This window comes from Pseudoliparis swirei, unplaced genomic scaffold, assembly GCF_029220125.1.
Source record: "Pseudoliparis swirei isolate HS2019 ecotype Mariana Trench unplaced genomic scaffold, NWPU_hadal_v1 hadal_28, whole genome shotgun sequence".
NCBI lineage: Eukaryota > Metazoa > Chordata > Actinopteri > Perciformes > Liparidae > Pseudoliparis > Pseudoliparis swirei.
The window spans coordinates 380,692-394,157 of NW_026613264.1; the positions used below are offsets into that span (position 1 = coordinate 380,692).

At 39.8% G+C, this 13,466-nt stretch overlaps 1 protein-coding gene across 3 annotated transcripts; it reads left to right on the forward strand.

Annotated features, from left to right (window-relative positions):
* Positions 1–448: 448 nt before the first annotated feature.
* On the forward strand, positions 449–12,999 carry ifngr2 (interferon gamma receptor 2). 3 transcript variants are annotated; one of them, XM_056410856.1, is made up of 7 exons: positions 449–663; positions 1,305–1,419; positions 1,689–1,858; positions 3,613–3,758; positions 7,253–7,397; positions 8,280–8,425; positions 9,867–12,999. In XM_056410856.1, exons 1-7 carry the CDS (start codon positions 618–620, stop codon positions 10,119–10,121), a joined length of 1,023 nt encoding a protein of 340 aa, XP_056266831.1. In that variant the 5' UTR covers positions 449–617; the 3' UTR covers positions 10,122–12,999. The 3 variants fall into 3 exon arrangements, with proteins under 3 accessions (XP_056266831.1, XP_056266832.1, XP_056266833.1); XM_056410857.1 differs by having other exon boundaries at positions 449–657; XM_056410858.1 differs by having other exon boundaries at positions 450–663; positions 9,779–9,971.
* The last annotated feature ends 467 nt before the right edge of the window (positions 13,000–13,466 follow it).

Below are 13,466 nucleotides of genomic sequence, written 5' to 3' on the forward strand. Positions count from 1 at the left end.
ATTTAAAGATAACCTCCCCAAAGATATAAATGATATAGTCAGTACCATCAAATATATAGGTAAATATCACAATCATGTAATCATGTTTACAATCATGTAAATGGAAAAATTAAGAATTATTTTTCTTCTTTACTGATATTAGTTAACACACACCAAATACAAATACTCTGTCCTACTTTAAGACCATTTCTGGGCTTTTGAACAAGAAAAGCTTATGTGTTTCCATCTGCTGCTCTGCTGTTGGACTCACTGCTGCTCTACATTTATTTACAAATATCTTTGAATATCTGGAATCAGCTTGATAAGAAAAACGTTACTATACATGTTCACCACATCCGGTGAACATGTATAGTAACGTTCTTCTTCTTCTTCTTCTTCTTCTTCTTCTTCTTCTTCTTCTTCTTCTTCTTCTTCGTCTTCTTAGCATTAGTATCTTTTATTTCACACGTAGTATTGGTAACGTTTCCTTTAAGGGGCGTTCTGGGAAGGGTGTGGTCAATCCCAGACTTTGAGGAAGTGTCACGCTCGCGTTAAAGTTGTCCAACAGATACAGTATGGCTGCTTTGAAGACAAGTGTGTTCGGGGACTCGGGTACCCTGTGAAATGACGCGGTCACGATGCTGTTCAATGTCCTGTGTACTCTAATCGCCGTCCATGGTAACGGTAACGTGAATTTATTAACGTAAACAGTTGGGCTTTCGTTTTTAACAATAGAACAACAACTGTGTTCTCGGTGTGAGGCAGCAGCCTCTGTGTGCGCATGTGCTAACCCAAGCTAACGCCCCTCGGGTTCCACTGTTAGTCCTCAACCGAGCGGTTCCACGTGAGTCTGGACGGAGCTGCGGAGAGAGAGCCCCTCAATGAGGAACTCCCGATTTGAAGCTTCCTTCATGTATACTGGAGCTAGCATTAATGCTCTTACGAGCCCTAATCGATTCATATAGAGCTACATCGTGGGGAAATGGAAAGCAAGTTGGGCTCACTTGCTTTCAGTAACATGTAACTCTTAGAGTAGTAGGCCTACTTTACTATTGTGAACGCTGTGCTTTCAGAGGAGGAGTACCGGTAAGTCATGACCACATTGGTGCTGACGCAACAGATGACGAATTCAGTGTATGTCAAATTGTCACTGAGTGCCTGAATTTAGATAGAAAAAACTTCCACCATAAATTGATTAATGAAAATTCCCCAGAATCCAAGTATTTGTTCTAAGACGAGCATATTGACCCAATCAACCATGGAAGGAGATGAAATATAGATGTGTACTCTAAAATATCATCTTCTCATCCGCTACTCTGTCACAGTACTGTCTGAGATACCACCAGCACCACCACGGAATGTCCATGTTGACAACTGGCTGCTGACATGGCTGCCCACCACCGAGGAGGAAGAGGTCACCTACACCGTTCAGTACAGCAGGTGAGTTCTGATGGTTGTTGTGCCTCTTGCAGTGTGTGAGTCTGCAACTTGAATTAGAATAATCTAAAAGGTTCTTCCGTTTCTGTCTTGTCTGGACACGTATCAAGCATTTCTTGAATTACACAATTCTTCTGCAGCAGTTATGTATGTGTGTGTGTGTGTGTAGGCTTCACAAACTGTATTTTAAAATCACACTAAGTTCAATTTTCATGTTTGAAATGTGTTATAAGCAGATTGACAATCATGAATCTTCTTTTCCTTGTCCTCAGCTTTGACAGTGATGTGTGGACTGATGTACCAGCCTGTGTCCATATATCTTTGAATTGCTGTAATGTTATTTCTACCAAAGTGGAGGGCGAGCTCGGCTGTGTTATGCTACGTGTGCAAGCGGAGAGACGTGGGCTGACCTCCACACCGGTCAAAGCCTGTAGCAGGCATGGTAAGAACCCATGACTCGTTATGGCAACAGGGCAGTGTGCAGAAGTGTAGCTGGTGCATTCTTCATACCAGATGCTCTAAATGCATGCTGGGATTGATGATTGCCTCTCATAATATCCTAACTGTAGCACAAAGCTAAACACACACATTAGGACTGTCATATTACCACCATGTTTTGTGAGTGGTCTTGACTGGTCTAATTCTCAGGATTCATAAATAAATGATTTTGGTCCCAGTCCTCTACAGTTTCTATCATGTAGCGATTGCGTGTGACACCCCCATGGTCAGTCTTTTGGAGGAGCACCACCATGAACATGGCACAGTCCTAAATGAGTTAATTAACTGGGGTAAGGCACCACACCAGTATGTAGCTGAACGTGTATTACCAAAGAGCTGAGCTTAGATTTTAGACATGATTTACCTCAACCCTAATCTGACCCACCACACGGTTTGTTACAAAGAAGCATCTCTGAAGCTTCATTGGAAACTGTATGTAAAAGGGATTGAATGAACCATCTGTGGCATTTAATGGTAAAAGGACCTGTACTGGTATCGATCCTTTCTAGTCTTCCGACGGTTACGACGTCAACAGGTTACGCTGGCGCATACGCGATCGCGACGTCACAGATGGTGCGCAGGGAAAGGGAAGGGCTTGCTGGGGATCATCAAGAGAGAGAGAGTTTTGCGTGTGAACTGCACAGTTTGAGGTTTTCGATGCTATCGTGGTCACTCACTTAAAACAAAAACAAAAAGAAGCACCACTTCACTCTCTCACTCTGTGAGTGAGGCAGGAGGTTCACATGTGTTTCACATGTGCTCTCTCAGTTCCGCGAAACAAACATGTTATGAGGAGACAGCTCAGCGACATTAAACATCAACATCATGATATACATGACCATATGTTATACAGGATCCATCCATGTACATTATATATCCACACATATTATTCTGCAAAGAGGAGGATTATAATGTTATTTATTTATTATTTTGGGAGTCATTTATTAATTCAATTAAAATTAGTAAGTTTGCTGATGAATAATTTCGGATGAAATTGGCCTATCTCAGTGACATTTGGAAAGCTGAATGAATTCAATAGAAGCAGCAGCTTCCTCAGCTGCAGACCAGATCAGGTTTCACTCAGAGGCTGGCGATGTAGGACAGGAGACTTGATTAAGGGAATATTTTGATTCCTTTGAGAATCTGAGTGAATGTGAACTAATACTGATGCAACTTGATGGCTCCGTAAAACTCTTTATTGACAAATATTTGAACTTTTTCTGTTTAGTTTTTCACAGGTTGCACTTTACTGGTATTATCTAGAAAAAATATCCAGTGCAAAACATGTTAATTGCAGCCACAATAAGCTATTTGCCAAATATTAGTTATTTTTTGCACAACTTTATTTACATTGTGTTTGTCTGATAGAGTAATCTGGCTTGATTAAAAGTGATAGCAATTTTCTTTATTCTATTATTTCAAAAAGAACAGATGGAAGACTCACACAAAGCCGTTATTTCAATACAAATTCAACGTGGACCATTTAGTTACAATTTTGTTGGGGTGGTGGGGCACGAACATTTTTCTTCCGCCAAAGTTGGGCGAGACAGAAAAAGTTTGAGAACCACTGTGCTAGATTGATTTGTTGTTTTTATGAGGTCTGAAATAGGAGATCTCACCGTTACCGTAATAACTGAGAACAGATGGTGTAGATGCTGATTATGATTGTTAACACTCATATCTGTTCTGCTCGCCCAGGTGACTCTTGTACTCCCGACTTCAGTCTGACTGCAGTACCAGGTTCCCTGACCGTTCATTTGAGCAGGAACCACAGTCTGGCTCTGGAACATGGAGAGCACCTCAAACACAGGGTTTATTATGGCAAGGAGGGAGAACCACGGCAGGTGAGAGGAACCGTGTCAGTTTAGCAAGATACACAGGCTGCTGCTTTCTGTTGCATGTGTTCTATAGGTTATTTAAAACTATGTTCACACAAAGCTAGTGCATGTTGGAAATGCTCTCTTGCACACTAAACACATTGCTAAATCTCTTCTTCCTGTCATTTTGGTGAGAAAAACAACACAACTGTTAATCACAGCCAACATGTGAGCGGCACTTGAAGTCTCAGCAGGTTAAACCTCTGTTTCAGTCCTCTCCTGTTCTCCATGACCACCTACACGTGTACTGTGTTCTCTAAACTCACTCATGTAGTTCTCATTCAAAGAGATTGTTATTCCTATTGACACATTGTCGTTTTGAGTGTCTCATGATTGCTACCTGTTTACTAGCCCCATACTTAATAATTGTGATGCTGTCTGACAACCTAAATATTACACATTAATGTGAACAGCTGTATCGACTGATGGGTAGTATTGTCAGGGAGTTGTCAACAATGCCAGCGTTGTGTGTCTAGAAGGCTAAATGTGGTTTAAAAACTAGCTTTGGGTGGAGCTTGCACACTTCTTAAAGTTGGGATAATTTTTACTTTTTGTACGTAGCTGCTAGAAACAAGTTATTTAGGTCAAAGTTAATTTCTCGGCTAGCTGCCAACACTGCTTTCCACATTTCTTGTTCTTCTTTAATTTATAATGTTAGAAAAACATTAATTTGACATTTGTCATTTTACACAATTCTTATTAATGCAATTTGATTGCACAATAAAGCAGAACAACTTATTGCAGATGGTTTGCTAAGTGTTTTACTGCCTGGCTTTTGCAGTGGTTTCCGTGACGTTACCTGTGATTATTTGTGTCTGAACATTAGAAACTGACCAGATAATTTAGATTAGTTGTCACCAACCTTTTGAAGCCCAAGATCCCCTGACCTCCCACTTCGTGACAGGAAAGATCTACCTCTTGAGGCGTTGAGAGGAAACGACTGTTCAGACTGGACTTACAACTTGAGCCTTGTTATTTAGCTTAATTGTAATTGAATGAAATGTGACCAAGAACACAGTAAATGACCTAATTTAAGTATATAAAAAGTAAATTATGTGTTAACCGCACACAATATGAACAAGAACAAACACATTTGCAATGAGCAGCTGGATGAACTACCAATATAACTTTTTTATTTATCAACTGAGTTACAACACAACACTGACAACCAGCCATCACACTCAAGTCAGTGTGATGGCTGTGACTGAACTCTGTCTGTGAGCTTGTAGTTGGGCTCATAAGCACTGACAGCCAGTCTGAGGCAGTCTGAGCTGTCTGTCAGTAATCTGGCTCCTGGATTTTGATTTGGTGATTTTCTCAACACCAATGACAAGATTTCCGGGACAAATTTGGTATGCATGAAAGTTTTCTCATCTGGGATTCGTTCTGAACTCAGACCGTTGGTGATTCTGTTCACATCAACTCTACAGACATCCTCAGATTTAAATAATTATAATAATAATAAATATGTGAATCACTATTTGTGACTCCTGCATTTGTGCTTTTTCAAATAATAGAATAAATACAATTGCAATAACTTTCAAGTAAAACAGATTGCTCCATCAGACAAGAAAAAAGCTCAATGTTGATCTTTTGTTTTGAAGCGCAACATCAGAAAAGCCGAACTCACGGAGGTAGAACCTGGCAAGTCGCCAAGAATCTCGGCCATCGCGCATGCTCAGGCGTAACCTGTTAATGCCGTAACGTAAACATTTACACGAAGGTACAGGCATTTCAACAATTATTTATAACTTGGTTTTATGTCTGTGTACTTTTGAACTTGTGTAATATGTGAATTTATCAATAAAGGTCTTTCTGCAGTAGACATCAGAATATTCTCTTCAGACACATATTTCAGCTGCTACGTGTTGTTATTCTGAACTTGAGAAATGTGACAATCACATAAGAACCTTACATATTTAAGATTTATATTAACAATATATAGATCTTTTTGTTCCAGACTGTGTGGTTTCTATAAGAATTCCAAGCTCTGGAATATCCACTTGTACACAAATGTATAATAATTAGCTAGTGGTTTTCCAATCAATTTAGAAATTTCTTTGGGTGGTGATTAGGTGTATGAATGTGTGTCAATGTTAGTTACTACTGATGTGAAGGTGGAACCTTACTCCTCCCATCAGTGTATGAATGATAGGGCTGCAACAATTAGTCGACGATTATGAAAAATCGTATCATAAAAACATTTAGAGGTATCGGTAATTTTGGCCCTCCGGCGTTTATGAGATATGAGTGAGACACGGAGAAAATGTTATGAGGTGATCTTCGCAGTAAAACACCTTTGTGTCGAGTCTTGGCCAATCAGCGTTACGATGTCTAAGCGTCTTCATGGGGGGGTTACCTTCAATGTGAGCCCACTACATCGACTGCTGTCGTGTTACACGGTGTATCCGTATCGTTTTTAACGTATGGATAACTTTTAACTATCGATACTTCATTAAAATAGCTCGTTCAGAGCGCATGCACGGTTCCGTGTCTGCACGCATTGACTGCAAGGGGGCGGGGCTAAGCGCTCAACAGGCAGGGCTCTCACAGCGAGCGGCGTCAAGTGCCGACCGTCTTTGGCTTTTTTTGTAAAAAAAGATGCCAGAAGTGAAATGTGTAAGTAATTTGTCTACATTTCAGACAGTGAAGGAAAGCCCACGGACATACAGAGACCCGTCTGCTAGACGTGTCTCAAAGCCACACAGACCAATTGAGTTTCACCTTAAACACACATCTGTAAAGTTATGTAACTCTACATTGCTCATACTGAGGGAACTATGTATTCATCTGGTCAGATACAGACAAAAGACCTACATAGCCGTGTATAATCGTAACTATGATGGCACCATGTAGTTTCATTAATATATTGCTGTAGGCTAATACTAATATTAATGCCATTTGTTAAGTGTTCAAAAAGCTGGTATAAAGAGAACCATACAGATGTTTGATTTATTACTATTATAGACTCATGGCTAAGTAGCGCAAACGAGTCCTTGAAGGACTTGTTCAGGTCAAAAACAGGAAGTTGGTTCATGAATGACTTTACCATATTACATATCATGAAAATATATATTATATTTATTATTATTAGGGCCCTAGCACTGACTTAGTCAGAGCGGAGGGCCTGTTGTTCTATAATAGGAGGACCTATTATTGTAAAATATAATTTTGTATTACTGTACGTGTTTTTGGCACAAGCTCTGTTTTTAATCAGATCAGTTAAGAATGTTGATCAGAACAATCAAAAGGCTGTAGTTATAAATAATAGAGGTTTCATCAAACGCTGTGGATGTGGTCGACAAAAAACAACAACTGTATAATGATCAAGGGTTTAACTTAACTGTTTTTATGAGATAATAATGAGATAGCGACTTCGGGTGTCTTGAGAAGCACTATATAAAATAAATGATTATTATTCTTATTATAATATATATTATTGTTATTCCACTCTTCAACAGGAGTATGAACATCTCCATGTGGCCTCAGTGACCATCAGTGAGCTGCTGGAAGGACAGCGCTACTGTACAGAGGTGCAGTACGTCTTCTATGATATGCCTGTCGGACTGGCCACCTGTACCCAGTGTGAGGTCATCCCTAAGTCGAGTAAGAACATGTTTGTAGTTGCTGTTGCTTATTTTGTTTCGCTTGTCTGATTGGCTGTCCTTCTAACAGCTAATGGTTTCATTTGTACAGTTTCATGGTTATGTAGTAGTGTTTGGCAGTGAACTCTTTAATAATTTAACATAAAAGCTTCCTTGACCACACAAGGAAGGAAGGAAGAGTTTAAACAATCTCTGCAGATGCTGTTGGGATATGGTTAGCTACCACACGGCCTTTAATCAAAAACAACTAAACACCCATACAAACCACTAGCAGCTCCTCTTCTTCTGTTTGGAATGCTTTAACCCTTGTGTTGCCTTAGGGTCATTTTGACCCAAATCAATATTACACCCTCCCCCCGCCTTCGGATTAATTTGACCCGATTCAATGTTTAATGTCGGTGTTCTTTCGGTAGTCAACAAACAAACATAAAGTGCCTCACACTTAAACTTGGAAAACAATATTAATTCTAATAATTTTCTGGAGGTTTTAATTGCTGGCGTCAAATTGAACCCAAAGGGTAAAATATGTTAGTAAATATAAAGGTAACAGGAGGGTGAAACATTGAATCGGGTCAAAATGACCCAAAGGCGAGGGGAGGGTGTAATATTGATTCGGGTCAAAATGACCCTAAGGCAACACAAGGGTTACATAATCACTTTCTCCACAATTTCAATTGTATTCATTATATTTATTTGGGGAGCCTAAAATCACAGTTTCTCCTTAGTAAAACTCCTTTAACAAGTAGAAAAAGGGAATAAACCTTCAGGAGAGCAACAGAGCAGAATCCCTCTATCAGGATGGACAGAAGCACAGATTTCATGTGTACAGAATGTAAGGCCTTCTAAGGAGAGAGTGTGTGTGTGTGTGTGTGTGTGTTCTTAGGAAAAGACTCTAAACAATCAGGGATAATAGCAGCTGTCGTGCTTGTCGTCGTCCTGCTTGTTCTGATACCTGTGCTGGCATACTTCATCATCTTCCAGCGTGGGACAATCAAACAGTGGCTGTCTCCATACCGCATCCCAGAAGACGTGAGCACCGCCGCCCACAAGCACATTCACCACACAGGCCCCTTCCATGAAGCCAGCGTACCACATAAACCAGGCTTATCACAGTTGTTCAGTTCATTCCCTTCCAAAAATCAATTTTAGCGTAGTTGCAGCTCAATTACTATGGCAACTTATGCTGGACAACTAACCTGGTCCATCAGGGTAAACCGGAGTTGTTGCTCAACAAGAGTTCCTGTAACTGACTGGACTGGAAAGTAATAATTTTACCTCAGACCTTCTGGAGTGATGTGGACAGGAGTATCCAGCAGGGAGCCGGCTGGCTCGTTGGCTAGCAGTCGCCAGCTAGTTGTGCAGGGAGTAGACAGTAGCGGTGGAGAGCAGGTAAGCAAGAAAAAAAACTATCGAAGACAAAGTGTTTGCAGAAGAATTAAAAACAGAAAAGAATGACTATTGAACTTAACTTAAATAAAATGTATGTAAATGAGGTAGAATCAAACAAAAAACGGTCCCAGACAGAGCGGCGTGAGACTCGCCATCGTACCCATTGCTATGGGAACTGATACAATGATAAATTATAATATGAAGACCAACATAAGTGTTTAAATATATGGGACGTTATCACTCATTATGCTTCTGCTACATAAGTCTTGATCTAAATTACACTTATGGATAATAATAATAAAGTTACATAAATAGTTAAGTGCAGTTGCAAAAACTTATGGTATCCAAATCCTCAATTTCTCCTGAGAGGAAACCAAGTTTTAAGATGTTTCATATAACAATGTTAAAACAAATATAGGTTTAATGTCTTTTTTCTTTTTGAAGGTATTCCAACGGACATAACTTTCATAGGATGTCTAGAGCTCTGATTACTGTCATCTGACTCCACCCAACTGTACAGACAGATTTCATTGTACTTATTGTATTGGCTGCTCGTTTCTTTTTCATCCAGCTAATGATTGTAGTTTTTTTTTTTGGAAGCCAATCAGTGTTACACATCATTTAAAGTGGTCTGCTTAAAAATAGTGTACACACTCAAATATGTTGACTATTTGAGCCTGACTCCAATTAGTCTGCAAACTTTAATTAATTTCTGCGGTTTATTCAAGTGAGGTTTTAGACTATAAGCCGCACTTTTATTTCCTGGCTTTATGGAACGGGGCCCTAGGTCACACAATATTTACACTGTGAATCAGACAGCACTGATTCGGTCAATGCAATACAGGATATGAACCTCCAACCTTCCAACAACTGTGCAGATGATGTATGCACAGCAACTTCCTTGTAGTTATTCAGTGTGCATAATACCTACAATATCCTCAAGCTAGCAGTTTTCTAAGAATAGTGTTGCCTGTTTTTTTTCCTCTCCTATAGTTCTTTCTTGAGCCATTTCCTAAGAATCTCCTTCCCATCTCCAGCCACACAGAGGAGCACTGCCATGTTATTTATTCTATTTCCCCAGAAGAGCTTAGAGAATGAAAGCAGCCACCCTCCACCTGCTTCTGCCACCGGACCAGACCTGAGGATTGATCTGTTGGGAGACCCACTCTGCACCTACTCTCCTGTATGTCTGGTCTGCTTCTCCCTGGAGCCAGATGTTCCGCTGACACCTAATTGCAGAGATGAGGGAGAGAAAAGGGAGAGCCACTCCTTCATCACTGGACTTAAAAAGATGTATGTGATCCCCACTCTCATTGGGTGTAATATAAGTAATTAGACTGAGGTCCAAAGTCAAGAAATATTTTTGGATTCACAGAAATGATTGCCAATGTGAGCAAAATGCCTCGTTTAAAAAAAATTCTGCACCATTTTAAATGAGCAAATAAGAATTTGTGTGAAACTTTGAAAAGTGACAGAAAAAAGAGCACTTTGCCATGTCGACCGACAGTCAACATAAATCAGCTTATTATACATAGTTAAACCCACATTCAGGGATCAGTGACACATGTTCGTCTACTTGTCAATAGTTTTTAGGATAGACATCACATGTCCTTTCTTTGAGTCAAGAGCTTTGCTGATTTCCTTAAAAGATCAGTAATAATGATTTTGTGTGCTACTTTAGCTCATTATAAAGCACATCACTTACATTTATATGCACTTTTAAATATCCTATGAGCTCACTACTGGGAATGGGGAATTTTACTGGATGGCCAGCGTTTCTGCGATTAGAGTGTGTAGCGGAAAGGGAAAGCAGAGGACAGCCCTTTCCCTCCCCCCACAGGAAAAGTAGGTGGAGCCTAAAAGGTTATAAATTAGCACACTTGTGAGCAGGAAAAGAGGGGGAAAAACAAACAAAACAGAAAAACAGCATGAAGATGAGAGAGAGGAGCGAGAGTGGCTAAAGAAGGAAGAAACAACGTTTTAAGCCGTTTCTCAATGAGCGTTCTTCTCTGTACCAATTCAAAGTTCGCTTCTCGCAAAGCACGGTCAAAATGCCCGGATGTGACTTGATCCTCCCACTTTCCGGAGGATGCATCAGAGGAGACTTGTGTGTACTCTGACCAGCCGATATCCCAGAATGCATTTCACACCAGCAACCGAAAACAATGCCCTAGGAGAAATTAAACAACTGGCCGATGACTTTTTCTAAATACTACTGTTGTTGAGTCACGTAATTTTAGAATGTTTTCAGGCGAGAAGTTAGTAGTTTAAAAATCAAATCTGTGATCGGTTTATTATGCTTCAGCCTAAGAAAAATATGCGCCGGAGATTTGAGGTTCTGCTCCACAGCGCCGGACGGTCAGCGAGAACAGCCTGATCTATATATATGCACTACCGTTCAAAAGTTTGGGATCACCCAGACAATTTCGTGTTTTCCATGAAAACTCACACTTTTATTTATCAAATGAGTTGCAAAATGTATAGAAAATATAGTCAAGACATTGACAAGGTTAGAAATAATGATTTGTATTTGAAGTATTAATTTTTTTCTTCAAACTTTGCTTTCGTCAAAGAATGCTCCTTTTGCAGCAATTACAGCATTGCAGACCTTTGGCATTCTAGCTGTTAATTTGTTGAGGTAATCTGTTGAAATTTCACCCCACGCTTCCTGAAGCACCTGCCACAAGTTGGATTGGCTTGATGGGCACTTCTTGCAGACCATATGGTCAAGCTGCTCCCACAACAGCTCAATGGGGTTGAGATCTGGTGACTGCTGGCCACTCCATTACAGACAGCATACCAGCTGCCTGCTTCTTCCCTAAATAGTTCTTGCACAATGTGGACGTGTGCTTTGGGTCATTGTCCTGTTGGAGGAGGAAATTGGCTCCAATCAAGCGCTGCCCACAGGGTATGGCATGGCGTTGCAAAATGGAGTGATAGCCTTCCTTATTTAAAAACCCTTTTACCTGGTACAAATCTCCCACTTTACCAGCACCAAAGCAGCCCCAGACCATCACATTACCTCCACCATGCTTGACAGATGGTGTCAGGCACTCTTCCAGCATCTTTTCACCTGTTCTGCATCTCACAAATGTTCTTCTGTGTGATCCAAACACCTCAAACTTGGATTCATCTGTCCGTAACACCTTTTTCCAATCTTCCTCTGTCCAATGCCTGTGTTCTTTTGCCCATACCAATCTTTTCTTTTTATTGGCCAGTCTCAGATATGGCTTTTTCTTTGCCACTCTGCCTAGAAGGCCAGCATCCCGGAGTCGCCTCTTCACTGTCGGCGTTGACACTGGCGTTTTGCGGGTACCATTTAAAGAAGCTGCCAGTTGAGGACCTGTGAGGCGTCTATTTCTCAAACTAGAGACTAATGTACTTGTCTTCTTGCTGAGTTGTGCACCGGGGCCTCCCACTTCTCTTTCTGCTCTGGTTAGAGCCCGTTTGTACTGTTCTCTGAAGGGAGTAGTACACACCGCTGTAGGAAATTTTCAGTTTCTTTGCAATTTCTCGCATGGAATAGCCTTCATTTCTAAGAACAAGAATAGACTGGCGAGTTTCACATGAAAGTTCTTTTTTTCTGGCCATTTTGAGAGTTATCGAACCCACAAATGTGATGCTCCAGATAATCAACTAGCTCAAAGGAAGGCCAGTTGTATAGCTTATATCTCCAGCATAACTGTTTTCAGCTGTGCTAACATAATTGCACAAGGGTTTTCTAATCATCCATTAGTCTTCTAAGGCGATTAGCAAACACAATGTACCATTAGAACACTGGAGTGATCGTTGATGGAAATGGGCCTCTATACACCTATGGAGATATTTCATTAGAAACCAGACGTTTCCACCTAGAATAGTCATTTACCACATTAACAATGTATAGAGTGTATTTCTGATTGATTTAATGTTATCTTCATTGAAAAAAAACAATGCTTTTCATTGAAAAATAAGGACATTTCTAAGTGATCCCAAACTTTTGAACGGTAGTGTATATATATATTTTATATCGAGAGAGCAGCCTGATCTCGGCAAGACTTTTTTAAATGCTCCGCTGGCTCTGATGTCTCCGTAGCGGTTAAACATGAGAAATAATAATTGGGTTATGGATGATCTAACGAGCACAGAGTTTATTTATTCACAGATAACTTTTAATCTGTTTGACTGAGGGTTAACATTTATAACTTAAGATGTCAATTACACTTTTAACTATAGTGGTGTCTTTTTTACTTTTGACTGAATTGTTTGCAATTACATATGTAATATAACTATATATACATATATATATACAGGACTGTCTCAGAAAATTAAAATATTGTGATAAAGTTCTTTATTTTCTGTAATGCAATTAAAAAATTATTAAAAGAATAAAAGGCTTGCAATATTTCAGTTGATTTGTAATGAATCCAGAATGCATGACATTTTTGTTTTTAATTGCATTACAGAAAATAAAGAACTTTATGACAATATTCTAATTTTCTGAGAGTCCTGTATATACACATATATATTATATATATATATATATACATTAGGGCTGTGAAACGATTAACATTTTTAATCAGGTTAATCACAGGTTTCTGTGGATTAATCATGATTAATCACGTATATACATTTACAGGCATCGGAACTCTGCGGCGACCGCGATCGACATATTGAGCACCCCTGCATTAAAACATTAAAG